The 15,350-nt window shown below is 36.8% G+C and overlaps 1 protein-coding gene across 2 annotated transcripts in view; it reads left to right on the top strand.

Moving 5' to 3' along the window:
• The window catches only part of LOC117336845 (myotubularin-related protein 13-like), a 65,149-nt gene that overhangs the window by 32,040 nt on the left and 17,759 nt on the right, over positions 1-15,350 (top strand). For both annotated transcript variants that reach the window (XM_033897503.1, XM_033897502.1), the window contains exons 22-29: positions 949-1,144; positions 1,888-2,021; positions 2,620-2,795; positions 3,359-3,555; positions 4,510-4,705; positions 5,112-5,192; positions 6,144-6,253; positions 6,827-7,063. In XM_033897503.1, the coding sequence (XP_033753394.1) occupies positions 949-1,144; positions 1,888-2,021; positions 2,620-2,795; positions 3,359-3,555; positions 4,510-4,705; positions 5,112-5,192; positions 6,144-6,253; positions 6,827-7,063 (1,327 nt within the window). The remainder of the gene's footprint in view (positions 1-948; positions 1,145-1,887; positions 2,022-2,619; positions 2,796-3,358; positions 3,556-4,509; positions 4,706-5,111; positions 5,193-6,143; positions 6,254-6,826; positions 7,064-15,350) is intronic.

Here is a 15,350-nt window from a genome sequence, read left to right as displayed (position 1 = left end):
TTAGCACATCTGTTGGTCGTTACAAAGTGGTCAATCATGGTGTTTACATTGACTGTACAGTCCATGACAGAGACAATATACAAAATCTAGAATGATCGTGATAAGATTTACTGCAGTCTCCTAACATTAACATCTTCCGTTCTCATACTTTGATGTATACACTTGCACACTTGGAATATTTTTTTATCTAAATGGTCCAACATAAGGTATCCCACAGGACATTTCATGGTGATTTTTACAACTGATGTGTTCCCTCGGAGTGGATCAAGCTTTCTAATTTTAAGAAAATCCAAACTGATAAATGAATAACTTGCTTGTCTTAATCTTTAGCTACATGTAATAATTATAATATACCCTTTTCAAATGCTGTTATGTAATATGCATAAAGCTGTGAAACTTTTTGTGTTGCATAAAAAAAATCGGGAAAAAAATCATATCATCAGAATCTGAATGTATACTTATTGCATTTTTTACCTTATACAACTTTTTGTTGTTTGCATATACAATATGATTAATATCTAAAATAAATACAAATATTCTTTATCACTTTCAAAATTAGTTAATTGCTAAAAAATTGAGTAAAAATGTCGATATTTATGTCGCGCACAAATCTCCCTTATTTTAGGCAAAATTCCCTTAAAATAATCATCAATCTCCCTTATTGGTCTCCCAAAAATATGGCATGTATGCCACAGGCGACTATTGCAGACAGAAAGATAGCTCATGGAAATAAACATGGAAATAAATATGGAAATAAACTTTTCTATTCAATTTCAACATTTTGAATCAATACATTCCACTGTGAGGATATTCACCTTTTATACAACATAACTACATAAACTGTTGCAAGCTACATTGATCAATCCGGTTTTTTACTCCGATGGTACAAATTTTCATGACATCAAAAATACAGTTAATATAGTAACGTCGTTTATGTTATGTTTGTAGCCCAAGATCCTGAAGCCGACCCTCCTGTCAGGAGAAGAGGTGGTGATGGACGGTCTGAGAGTTTACCTCCTCCCTGATGGTCGAGAGGAGGGTATGGGCAGCAACATGGGAGGTCCCAGTCTACTGCCAGCTGAGGGGGCCATCTTCCTCACCAATTACAGAATCATCTTCAAGGGAATCCCTTGTGATCCTCTAGGTATGTTTTCAGTCAGCATATTGTGGTTTTCATCTGAATATGAATTTTTATTTTTTATTTGATTTGTCTGTCGGTCTGTCATGCTTCCATGCAATGACTGCAACAAATGTGAAGACATTTTCAAACTTGATAACAAGTTTAAATACCAAGGTTAAATTCTTAAAGGGCTAGGTCTCGTTCAATTGCCACTTTTGCGAGATGGTATTTGGCAGGGTTATGGCTCCTCGATTAACAAGTCGTTTTCTGTTGTTTTCATGCAATACCTGTTTTATATAAACTACAACTTAGCTAATGGCTGATGAGAAGAGAAAATTTGTTTATTTTATCCTGTAATACAAGTTCAGTAGAACATCTAACTTCTGTATAAGGCTTTACTTTTTCCTTTGAGTTTCAAATAATACATTATGGCTCAACAGAATTTATCACATATTTATTTACATATGTATGAATATGTAAAGAATTTAGACATCTTATTCGCTTATAAAATTGTGTGTAGGAAAAAACAAAGTTATTGTAGTTTACAAACCGTAACCATTAATTAAAAAGAAAAACATTTCAAACCTTAAGACTTATATGTGAAAAATATGATACCCTGTCATTTTAATCACGAACTACTGAAAGGGTAATGTTAGAAAATAGTTACGAAATGCAAGCCTCCTCTTTACTTCTGTTGTCATGGGGTACGATTCACATTAGCGGAGCTCAGTGCATTCTGATATGAAGAGTTACTTCCCTTGTTACAGCGTGCGAACAGGTGGTGGTACGGTATTTCCCGGTGTCCACCCTCACCAAGGAGAAACAGATCAAGCTTCAGTATACTCCGCATATAGACCAACTCCCGAAGGACGGCATACAGCTGAGGTCGAATATATTCCAGGTATGAAATGTTGATTTTATCTCTAGAATAGTGACTCAGGCAGGTTTATCCTCAGTAGTGTTGGGAATCATTAAAATTCAAGATATATCATCACCGTTTACATAATCTCTAGAATAGTGACTCAGGCAGGTTTATCCTAAATTGTGTTGGAAATCATTAAAATTTGAGATCTATCATCACAGTTTCTCAAACAATTGATTATCAGTTGTTAAGCAGTTAGAACAGAAAGATGAATTATCTTACAAAAGCATTCATCAAAAAAGAAGAAAATGTGATGGATCAGTTTGAAGACATATAACTATATTTAGATATATTTTTCTGAATGCATTTAGATGTAAAATCACTTTTCAGAGTTGCTCTAAATCTCAATAAATCTTGAAAATTTTAATGTTATTGGTGAACTAGGTCAATTATTCAAAGTTAGAGTGAAAGCAATAGATCATTGATTAATCAGAACTTGAACAGCAGTAATACTCATTACAAAATAACACCAATATTGTCACTACAGAAAATATATCTATTTTCTTAATGCTAAGAGCCTACACTGACCTTTGAGATTTTGGCCTCTATAACAAGTTTCTTTGTTGATGTGTTACAGCTAATGAAGATCGCGTTTGACGAGGAGGTGAATCCGGAGGATGTTGATGCTTTCAGAAAGCTCTCCAACAAATACCGCAACCCAAACAATGTGTTCAACACTTTCGCCTTCTCTGGTCAGACATTACTTCAGCCTACACCTCTTCACAAACACAAAGAGAAAAATGCTTCTCTCAAGTAAGTAAACTTGTACAGGATACTAAATGATTTTCTCAAGTAAGTAAACTTGTACAAGATACTAAATGATTCTCAAGTAAGTAAACTTGTACAGCATACTAAATGATTCTCTCAAGTAAGTTAACTTGTACAGCATACTAAATGATTCTCAAGTAAGTTAACTTGTCCAGAATACTAAAGGACTCAGTGGGCAGTGAAATCACTTATTGGTCAGAATTATCCTGAACTTGTCATTAGTTTCATAATAACAAGGACAATTTTCCAAACTTTCCTTTTATTATGTTCATTTTACACAAAAATGTGTAAGATTGAAATTATTGTGATACTTTTCCCCACATATTGTTAATATATCTCTGTAAAAATATTTGAATATCCTGTGAAAAATGAGAAGTTGCTCCCAATGTTAGGTGATGTTGGTGAAAGTTATGATCTCGGGGACTTGCTATGTAAAGATCTGAGCCAAGTTAATGTAATTATTAATTATTTCAAAATAACAATATTACCGTTGTTCTTTTTAGATATCTGAAATAAAGGTCTTATTTCAAAAAAATATTTACTTTCAGACATTTCGCTAAAAAAACATTAATAAAAACGGCTCGGAAGGCTGGGATCAAAAGTAAACCATCAGGACGGAAACCGAACAAATATGTGCTTCCAACTCCTCCTCAGCAACGACGAAGCATAGCGTCACGGTCATCTACAGCGGGGTCGGACAGTGAATCTGACCGTCCAATCAGCGAGCTCTATGATGACCTCTCAAGTATGTATGGCATTTTGACCTTATTAGGATAAAGACTGTATTAGAAAGCTTTACCATTAAGTAAATGGGGGCTCCAGTATATAGTAGTTACTTTGTCTCTCTATCCTCTGTCCATCTGTGAAATGCTTGTGTACAAGACAGATTTAGTTTACAGCATCACTTCACATCATCAAGCTCTACACCTGATTAGATTTTGATGGTCATCGGTCAAGGTCAAAGGATGCACTTGACCACTTCAAGAATTAAAAGCTTGGGTACAAGCTACACCATGGACCACTGGACAGATTAATTTGATTGATAAGGGAGGTGGGGTATATGTATATAAGGAGCCCCTAGTCACGTTGCTTTTATTGTTAGAGTTCTGCCTGTGTCTCTAGTAAATCATTAATTCATTATGCTAATTTTGATTTGTTCAGTTTTTAGGTCACCTGAGATGAAGTCTCAAGTGACCAAATGTGATCACCTTTTGTTTGGCGTCATCGGTCATAAACAATTTACATTGTCGAAATCTTCTCAATAACTCAAGAGACCTAGGGTCATGATATTTGGCTAGTAGTATGCTGGCATGAAAGATAACAGAGTTTGTTCAAATGAATGACCTTGACTTACTTCCAATGAAAGTTCACGGAGGTCAGATGTACTAAAATCTTTTTAACAACTTCTTATCAATAAGTAAGAGGCCCAGATCCATGATATTGGGCAAGTAGTATGCTGGGATAAAGGGTAAGGAAGTTTGATCAAATGAATGACCTTGACCTACTTTCAAGGTCACCAGGCTGAGATGTGTTTAATGTTGGTTTGAAAATAAAACATATATCATTGTGCACATCAGAACTAAGGTGACTGTTAAGGGCCTTAGGCCTCTTGTTACTTATTCACAAAAAAGTAAAATTTATGTACCATATTTGTAAACAACACAGATTTTAATGTGATAAACAAAAATTTGATTTTCAGTAATAGACGAGGCAGATTTCCCCCAGAGTTTGACTGCTGACCCCAAATTTCTCGAAAAACTGATGACAAGACCTGGGTATAATGATTACAAACGTCTAGGCTTTGGGGACCTGATGGGTGGTACTCAGACGCTGAGAACGAGAACAGACTTGTTCAGAATCAGTACTGTCAATGCAAATTACTCAGTGTGTCGCAGGTAATGGAACAGAATCGTATATAAACTGTAGATACTCCGTATAATAGATGAAAATACCAAGAATTAAACTCTGTTATTTTGAAAGGCTGTCAGTTTGGGAGGGAAACTTTCTGTTCACACAATAGATTAACATTGGTGTGCTTTTTTTTTTTTTATCTTTTCTAGTAAATTTGATTTGCCTGAGTGTTTCTCTTTCAAGTATTGACTCTTTACTATTTAAGTAATAAGTTTTCCTCAGTAATACCAGAGGCCATTCACAGGGGCCATTTGCTATATCACCGTAAACATTTGTTAATTCTGATTAGAAAGCCCTGATGATAAATCAAATTTTCAGTTATCTCAAACTCTAATAATGAGGAATCCTAGAATTTAATTATCAAACAACTGTATGCCATCTATGTTACAGCTATCCCGCTCTCCTTGTTGTGCCAGCAGCAGTGACAGATAACAGTATACGCAAGTTTGCCCGCACCCACAGACAATCAAGGTAAAAACTGGGGCATGTCACCCACAGACAATCAAGGTAAAAACTGGGACATGTCACCCACAGACAATCAAGGTAAACACTGGGGTATGTCACCCACAGACAATCCAGGTAAAAACTGGGGCATGTCACCCAAAGACAATCAAGGTAAAAACTGGGGCATGTCACCCACAGACAATCCAGGTAAACACTGGGGTATGTCACCCACAGACAATCCAGGTAAAAACTAGGGAATGTCACCCACAGACAATCCAGGTAAAAACTGGGGCATGTCACCCACAGACAATCCAGGTAAAAACTGGGGCATGTCACCCACAGACAATCCAGGTAAAAACTGGGGCATGTCACCCACAGACAATCCAGGTAAACACTGGGGTATGTCACCCACAGACAATCCAGGTAAAAACTGGGGCATGTCACCCACAGACAATCCAGGTAAACACTGGGGTATGTCACCCACAGACAATCAAGGTAAAAACTGGGGCATGTCACCCACAGACAATCCAGGTATAAACTGGGGCATGTCACCCATGGACAATCCAGGTATAAACTGGGGCATGTCACCCACAGACAATCCAGGTAAAAACTGGGGCATGTCACCCACAGACAATCCAGGTAAAAACTGGGGCATGTCACTCACAGACAATCCAGGTAAAAACTGGGACATGTAAGATATAAAGTCAACTTTTAGCACCCTGATGATAGAGATGTACACAAGTTTTAATTCTCAATGTAATCCCCACAAACAAGACAAGAAATTGTTTATGTAACAAAAAAGAAATGTTACTCATGTTTGATATGTTGAACACACTGTAATACATATAGGTGTGATATATGTATATCTACATGATTAACACAAGTCCATTACATTATTGTATAAATTGTTATTTCATGACATATCAGTCTGTACATATTAAAGATATTTTTTTCATGTTGTGGAATTTTTTATTGCAGATTCCCTGTGATAACCTGGCGCCACCAGAGAACCAAGGCCCTGTTATTACGGGCGAGTGGTTTTCACAGCCGTGGACTGATGGGCATGCTCAAGCCAGAAAGTGGTTCAGGTTTGTAGTATCAAATAATATGTATGAGTGGATTAAAATTTATGATATTGAAAATGATATTAAGTTGAATTGTTCACAGTTACCGGTAAAAATTGTAAATATAGAGGTGTGTGCTTCCCTCTTTTATTGGAAGGTTAGTAAAGAAGAGTGTTATAAGAGGTATTTTGCTAGTTTGTTGGAGGTGGAGTCTCCTTGTAGTAGCTGGTGGCTAGATCAGTGAATATAAAGAGCCATTGGGGTGAAGTGTCATGTCTATGGACACAACCACAATAGCTAATGATGGAGATAGAAAGAGAGGTCAAATAGAAAAGTTAAAACAAAAATTTTAGTTTTTCCTTGTGGAGCTCTGTAACTATGAAAATCATTGAATATTCAACATTTAATCAACAGCTAATTGAACAAATTCTATGGCTTTGCAGTAAAATTGATTGAAAGAAAGTTCAACATTAGTAAAATTTGTTTTTAAAACTGAGGATGAAAAATTAGAGGAATGACATGAAAAGGGTTTTTAGGGGAACGTTTTTTTTTTTTTGTTTTTTTTTGAAGATTGAAGGTATGTTTATATAATGACAGGTGCATCTGGAGGAGAACCATCATCCAGTCTTCAGCAGGAACGATACTTCTCCGCCATTGTAGGGGCCACACCCAACAGTGGGCGTGTCTACCACCCCTCGTGTAGCGACTCCCTCACCAGTCTGGATTCTCTGATGATGGTGGAACAGCCAATCACATTGCCCGATACACCAGATATGCTGAGACGGGCCTACAAAACTGGCAGTGTCCGGAGTATGGTGAAACCAAAGACAACGTGTAAGTATTAGCAGATTAATTGAATACTGTGAACTTTTACTAAACTATGGAAAACTGTGTATTTATTATATAGGAATACTGTAAAGATAGAGTATTTTTATTTTTGTTTGTTTGTATGAGTGAGTGTGTGTGTATATATACATTTGGGGCACTGTATTATATGTGTGTTCATATGCCAGAGCCCAGATGTTCAAAAAAGTTATTAGGCTAATCGCAGTTTAACAACAAATTTAAAATCCTGATAAAATCATTTCTGGTAAAACTAGCTTGATAATTTTTGGTGAAACTCTAGAATACTTCTGTCTCTTCCTACTTGCCTATCTGAAGGAATACACACACTCAGGTTTTGAAGTAAAGCAGAAATGAGATTTTCACTAATCAAGTGATTAAGCTAATAACCTTTTGAACAACTGGCCTGAGGCTTCTTTCTTTATTTTCCGTTGGGGTACATTGCTTGTGGAAGTATTTACTGCAAATTAGTTCTTACCTGTGAATAGCTCTTCAAGAAGGAGGGTGAAATGAATTATAGACTTGTTCCCGAATTTGAACTTGTAATAGCCTTATATGTTACCTATTTTCATTGATATGTAGAGAACTTACATGTGTCTACCATATTTATTCAACAATAAGCCCATGCCTGGAAATACATTAATAATCTGACTAATACATGTTTGTATGCAGTCAGGTAAAATGGTAAAAAAAGATACTTTATGTCCTGTGATAAACAGGCCTCCATGCTTTGAGCTTAAGATTATGTTTTGGCCCACTGGGCTTATAGGAGAATAAATACGGTAAGAATATTTATAAATTCTGAGAGAGTATACATTGTAAACTATGTGTGGACTACTATACTTTATTTGTTTGCCTGTTAAGATTAATGAGCTTGTTCATGAATTTGTTGATTTTTTTTTTGCCAAGTACATATTTTTTTGGAAATTTTATTTTCAGTCAAGGAGCATATATGCTTTAAATGTAGAAGGTTTCAATTGAGCATTGGTTTATAGCTAAGAATTTTCTTTTCAGTTTTAAAGGACATAGGTAAAAATCCCATCCATGGTGCTTTCTCCATTCTGTTCTGAAGCTTATTATGATTATTTTTTTATTATTATCAATTATTTTCTCAGTCAATTTTGTTTTGTTCATATTTGCTGCAAAAATTTCTCCAGTTTTCCCCAAGCGACTCACTGGTGTTTGTTTTGCTGAAGCTGTTTGCTCTGCAATGGCCGGATATTTTTTTTTCCCAAACCAGCGTGGTACGAAACATAATCCAAACACAAAATTCAGTTAATGAATGGATATTTACAATTACATTCACTGTTTCAGTTCATATGAGGTTTTTTTCTATTACATTTTCTAAAACAAGTGCATGTGGAGTGTTTCTAAACCCAGAAGACAGTTTGTTGAAGGTTAACTATTATGTATTGACTAATTTTATCCAGATTTTTTATTTTTTTTTTTGCAGTAGTTAAGCATTCATTTGACACTCCCCCACAGAAATGTAAGGCTATGTACATAATAGAATCATTCACAGCCACTTCTCAACACGTATAAAATCTTTACGCTATATTTGGTGTCTGGCAATTTTGTGCAATATTTGGTGATTTTTTTTTTTTTATTTTTTTTGCAAGATTTGATGACTTTTTCTACAATATTCGATGACATTGACTCGTTTGTTACATTAAGAAAGTCATTGCATGTTTGGCGTTGCTCTTGGTGAGCATTTATCTTTTGTTGAGTGTTGTGTGTGTACCCACTGTTACATTACCCACTGTTACATTACCCACTGGTCCTGTCCTCAGAATTCTAGTTCTACAGAAGTGGTGACAAAAATTAAGTTACACTAAAATGATTTCTTAAAACAAATTAATTTTGTTTACAGTGAAGCATAATATTTTCACACTGTAATTTCTTAAAAAAAAAAATTAAAATAAGAAAAAAATAAATTCGGAGCTAATATGGATAATTTATTTCTAAGTAAAGCTTACAGTGTGAAATTTTCAGTATGGTATATGGGTATGTTTTCTTCCTCTTTGTAACTGATCACAGGAGCAGATAACAATTCAGTCTCCATTCAGAAACCCAGAAATGTATTTATATAACGAACCATTCCTCCCATAATGACCGATCAGTCTGTCCTTCAAGGCAACATCTACTGCGGCATTAAAAGTTTTGACTCTGCACTATGATCTCATTGATCTGTACATATGTAGGTGTCTCAGGTTTTGTGTGTATGATAGTGTCGGTACATTTTTACCTGGATGTTTAAATTGGTACATCTACCAATAGTTGAAATGTTTCTGTGGAGAATGAGGAGTAATTGAGGCTCTGTAGGAGTTTGTACAACTAGTTGAAAGTCCACCTGGGATTTTTTCTTTGTATAGCTAGTTGAGGGTCCCCATGGGAGTTAGCCTTTGTACAATATCTAGTTGAGGGTCCCTATGAGACTTTGTATAACTAGTTAAGGGTCCCTACGGGAGTTCGTGTTTGTACATGTGTACCGTAACTAGTTGAGGGACTTTGTCTTTGTATAACTAGTTGAGGGTCCCCATGGGAGTTAGCCTTTGTACAATAGCTAGTTGAGGGTCCTTACCTGAGTTTGTCTTTGTATACCATTACTAGTTGAGGGTCCCTATGAGACTTTGCTTTTGTATAACTAGTTGAGGGTCCTTGTGGGAGTTTGTATAACTAGTTGAGGGTCCTTGTGGGAGTTTGTATAGCTAGTTGAGGGTCCCTGTGGGAGTTTGTATAACTAGTTGAGGGTCCCTGTGGGAGTTTGTATAGCTAGTTGAGGGTCCCTGTGGGAGTTTGTATAGCTAGTTGAGGGTCCTTGTGGGAGTTTGTATAGCTAGTTGAGGGTCCCTGTGGGAGTTTGTATAACTAGTTGAGGGTCCCTGTGGGAGTTTGTATAACTAGTTGAGGGTCCTTGTGGGAGTTTGTATAACTAGTTGAGGGTTCCTGTGGGAGTTTGTATAGCTAGTTAAGGGGCCCTGTGGGAGTTTGTATAGCTAGTTGAGGGTCCTTGTGGGAGTTTGTATAGCTAGTTGAGGGTCCCTGTGGGAGTTTGTATAACTAGTTGAGGGTCCTTGTGGGAGTTTGTATAACTAGTTGAGGGTCCCTGTGGGAGTTTGTATAACTAGTTGAGGGTCCTTGTGGGAGTTTGTATAGCTAGTTGAGGGTCCCTGTGGGAGTTTGTATAGCTAGTTGAGGGTCCCTGTGGGAGTTTGTATAACTAGTTGAGGGTCCCTGTGGGAGTTTGTATAACTAGTTGAGGGTCCCCATGGGAGTTAGCCTTTGTACAATAGCTAGTTGAGGGTCCCTATGAGACTTTGTATAACTAGTTAAGGGTCCCTACGGGAGTTCGTGTTTGTACATGTGTACCGTAACTAGTTGAGGGACTTTGTCTTTGTATAACTAGTTGAGGGTCCCCATGGGAGTTAGCCTTTGTACAATAGCTAGTTGAGGGTCCCTATGAGACTTTGTATAACTAGTTAAGGGTCCCTACGGGAGTTCGTGTTTGTACATGTGTACCGTAACTAGTTGAGGGACTTTGTCTTTGTATAACTAGTTGAGGGTCCCCATGGGAGTTAGCCTTTGTACAATAGCTAGTTGAGGGTCCTTACCTGAGTTTGTCTTTGTATACCATTACTAGTTGAGGGTCCCTATGAGACTTTGCTTTTGTATAACTAGTTGAGGGTCCCTGTGGGAGTTTGTATAACTAGTTGAGGGTCCTTGTGGGAGTTTGTATAGCTAGTTGAGGGTCCCTGTGGGAGTTTGTATAACTAGTTGAGGGTCCTTGTGGGAGTTTGTATAGCTAGTTGAGGGTCCTTGTGGGAGTTTGTATAGCTAGTTGAGGGTCCTTGTGGGAGTTTGTATAACTAGTTGAGGGTCCCTGTGGGAGTTTGTATAGCTAGTTGAGGGTCCTTGTGGGAGTTTGTATAACTAGTTGAGGGTCCTTGTGGGAGTTTGTATAGCTAGTTGAGGGTTCCTGTGGGAGTGTGTATAGCTAGTTGAGGGTCCCTGTGGGAGTTTGTATAGCTAGTTGAGGGTCCTTGTGGGAGTTTGTATAGCTAGTTGAGGGTCCCTGTGGGAGTTTGTATAACTAGTTGAGGGTCCTTGTGGGAGTTTGTATAACTAGTTGAGGGTCCCTGTGGGAGTTTGTATAACTAGTTGAGGGTCCTTGTGGGAGTTTGTATAGCTAGTTGAGGGTCCCTGTGGGAGGGTCCCTGTGGGAGTTTGTATAACTAGTTGAGGGTCCTTGTGGGAGTTTGTATAGCTAGTTGAGGGTCCTTGTGGGAGTTTGTATAACTAGTTGAGGGTCCTTGTGGGAGTTTGTATAGCTAGTTGAGGGTCCCTGTGGGAGTTTGTATAGCTAGTTGAGGGTCCCTGTGGGAGTTTGTATAACTAGTTGAGGGTCCTTGTGGGAGTTTGTATAGCTAGTTGAGGGTCCTTGTGGGAGTTTGTATAGCTAGTTGAGGGTCCTTGTGGGAGTTTGTATAGCTAGTTGAGGGTCCCTGTGGGAGTTCGTATAACTAGTTGAGGGTCCCTGTGGGAGTTTGTATAACTAGTTGAGGGTCCTTGTGGGAGTTTGTATAGCTAGTTGAGGGTCCCTGTGGGAGTTTGTATAGCTAGTTGAGGGTCCCTGTGGGAGTTTGTATAACTAGTTGAGGGTCCTTGTGGGAGTTTGTATAGCTAGTTGAGGGTCCCTGTGGGAGTTTGTATAACTAGTTGAGGGTCCTTGTGGGAGTTTGTATAACTAGTTGAGGGTCCCTGTGGGAGTTTGTATAACTAGTTGAGGGTCCTTGTGGGAGTTTGTATAGCTAGTTGAGGGTCCCTATGGGAGTGTGTAGATAGTTGAGGGTCCCTGTGGGAGTTTGTATAGCTAGTTGAGGGTCCTTGCGGGAGTTTGTATAGCTAGTTGAGGGTCCTTGTGAGAATGTTGAAATGTGACCCGGTATAAGTTGGTTCAGTTTGCATGAATTTAAAAAGTCTTTAATTTCCTGTGAATGTTTATGTATTGGTACTGTCTTCTCTATTGCTGTGGATCAAGACACTTTCTGTATTTCCTTCCTACGTATTTGTGTGAATGTGTACATACAGATTTGAATTATTTCTGAGAATTTCTTTGGACGGATGTATGTTGTAACCCTATTGTCTTTTTGTGTGCCTTTCAAGCACTCGGAAATCCACTTTGGAATGCATGTAATTATCGTTTGGGGATTCCATACGGATTCTGGATAAGTGTTGTAACTCTGTTTTTCTTTGTGTCTGTCTATAGCTAGTCGAGAGTCCTTAACCTCTATCCTCTCAGACACCGCCAGACGCAGTATGTTTTCCCGGGCTGTCAACACACTCCGGGCCGGCAGTTCCCGAACTCGTGCCACTTGTAGGTTTATCTTTGTTTACGCCTGTATAACTTGGATATGCCGGGACAGCTTGCTCCCCTTCCCACAGATTCTCAGCAAGCCTGCAACACACAAAACTTACGATGAGTTTCAGGAAATATTTCAAATTTGATGTTATACTGAAATTTGGAAATTTCAAATTTGATGTAATACTGAAATTTGGAATTTTAGTTTTTTGTTAAGTGTAAACTTGACTCAGGAATTACTTGGAAATATTTGAAAATGCTGAAGTACTCAAGTTTGAGGTAATCCTGAAACTATTGTCTGACAGGGTAACTCTTTGAAGTGTCAAATGTATTTATTGAGAAGAAAGCATATTGCAGTGTTTTATGATATATAATAATTTGTCTATGATAACAATATATTGGTTATACAAATTTACATTTAATTTTTTTTTTTTGGAGAATAATTATGAAAAAGTTATTTATCATGAAAATTGGCATCATTTATTCCTCTGAAATGCACCAAATATCTGCCTATTCAGGAATGTTTATATACTGAAGTCGGTATTAGAACACTACAAGGCAGATCACTTATTCTGGAATAAAGAAAAAATGCTGTCATCAAGAGATATGTATCATAAAGAAGAAGAAAATACAACCATGAATAAGTTTATCTCATCAAAATTTAACAAATTTAGTCTACTATCAATATCCAGCATACTGATTGTTTCAAAGAGTTGCCTGACTTTGACTTGACTTGGAGCTTGTGTTCCATGGATTTCCACCAGAAAATACTGTATATTTCACGATAGGACACAACTGTTCTCAGGGACAGGAAGCATGACATTGTATTGGAAATGGGTAGCAGTCCAGTTCACTGTATATATACACTTAGAAATTATGTTCCTTAGCAACAGAAAAGGAATCCAAGGAGGAGAGATTTGATTTTGGGTCAGATGCAATTTGATGGTGTTCTATTATTGGACACTTCCACCTTTAGTTAAAAAATGAGAAATTGTGACAAGATTTCTATAATTTAGGAAATATCTAATTTTTAATAAGTTGCTAAATAAAAAAAATTATATCATAACTGATCTTATTTATGAATTTTTAAGTGAGTAAAAGTTTTGTAGGGTTTACAGCAAACCTGATGTCCTGAAAACTGTAGATTAAAAAAGATAGTTGAAATCTTATCAGAGAATTTTCAATTTTGAAAATTGTAAATTCAAAAAAAAAATAGTTGAAATCTAAGAAAATGTCGATACATGTGAGTCTGCACTGCTACCCAACATATTTTTGTATGGAAGTAATATGGAATGGCATGTTGGATAATTAACTTTATTTATTGTCCATCATACATTGAATGAATTGTACATTTGATGATTAACAGAGTTGTCAAACCTGACAACATCATGAGATACTTCGGTGAAGTGAAATCTTAATCTATTTTACCATATCTAGTTTTCAGCCAGCTTTTGAAAAAAAAACTCTAATCAAGATTTCTTAATATAATAACTGGTCTCAGAACTATACAACTTGTTAGTAATTCTCGTTTTATTATTTTCGTATAATCATGATTTTCATAATTTATACTCTTCTTTTACTGTTTATGATCTCGGCAATTCATTGTTTCTTTTCTTCTGCAAATTTGCCAATGCCTCATACTTAGTTCGTGATCCAACTGTAGCTATAGCTGTGATGGTTAGCCATTTTGTCATTAGTTCATATCAATGAGGTGATGTTGGGATGTGGTCAGATAATTTCTGGAAGAACATTTAAGGAAAAATTTGGAAGAAAATTGTCTAATTCGGAATGGAGTTTTCCAGAATTCATATTTTTCTTTTCAAAAATGAATTGAAAAGAAGATAAGCTTACCTTTAATGAAAGTTTATGGAGTGACTAGAGGATGCTACCTCTCTCTTAGACTTGATCTTAATCTGTAAGACTCTTGTTTTCTGTAGGACCAACTAGAGGATGCTGCCTCTCGTTTAGATTTGATCATAATCTGTCAAGCTCTTGTATTCTGTAGGGTCAATGCATGCAAATGGTAGAACTGGTCTGTAGACAATAAGGCCACCCAGAATGGTCTCCTGAGGCATGTGTATTATAAAGAAAGTCCAAGTATCTGTAGAATGTCATAAGGAGCTTATATCCTTCTTAAACAACTTAAGACGTTATGAGATGCTATGATGGCTGTATGAGTAGATTGAACAAACAAATTCATGTTGATACATAATTACAAATGTATGTTCTTTTCAGAAACATTTACTATCACTTTTGTACCTCAACTGGAATATCTGAATTTCTCACTTTACGTTGAAATTGAATTAAATCCCAGGGATGTTTATATGATACAGTGCATATACAGTGGAACTTCGTTAACTCGAAGTTGACGGGACCACGAGAAAACTTCGAGTTATCCGAGTGTTCGAATTAAGCGAGTTGTCATTTTTGGTGCAAAGTTTGGTCAATATTTGTCAACATTATATAATCATTATAACTCCGCTCTGTCACTCATCAGTTCAGTGTAAAGACTGGTCAATACATATAAATGTATATGTAATATTATTTCGTTCTGTCACTTGTAGTTTGGTGTAGTTTTGCCGATATACAGTCTCGATAAAGTTTCTTTCATTTAGTCACTTCAAGTTCAATAACGATATGGTGTTCATGTCATGTTTGCAAAAGGAATAACGATAAAATGGAATTCAACCGAATAACAATTTATTAATGTTATATCAAATAACCGTTTAAATTTAACACAGATTGTATGTAAAACGTAACAGAACCATTACCTTATATTGGACATATAAAATAGTGTTTGATAGTCCAACTTACGTTTTACCGACAACCACACCATTTCCATGTGTATTAGCACAGGAAGTTGGTACTGCGCATGTGCGTATAAAATGTTACTGTAACTGAGTTGTCGTTTTATCCGAT

This window comes from Pecten maximus, chromosome 10 (genome assembly GCF_902652985.1).
Source record: "Pecten maximus chromosome 10, xPecMax1.1, whole genome shotgun sequence".
Taxonomy (NCBI): Eukaryota; Metazoa; Mollusca; class Bivalvia; order Pectinida; family Pectinidae; genus Pecten; species Pecten maximus.
This window is presented reverse-complemented; position numbering and strand designations above follow the sequence as displayed.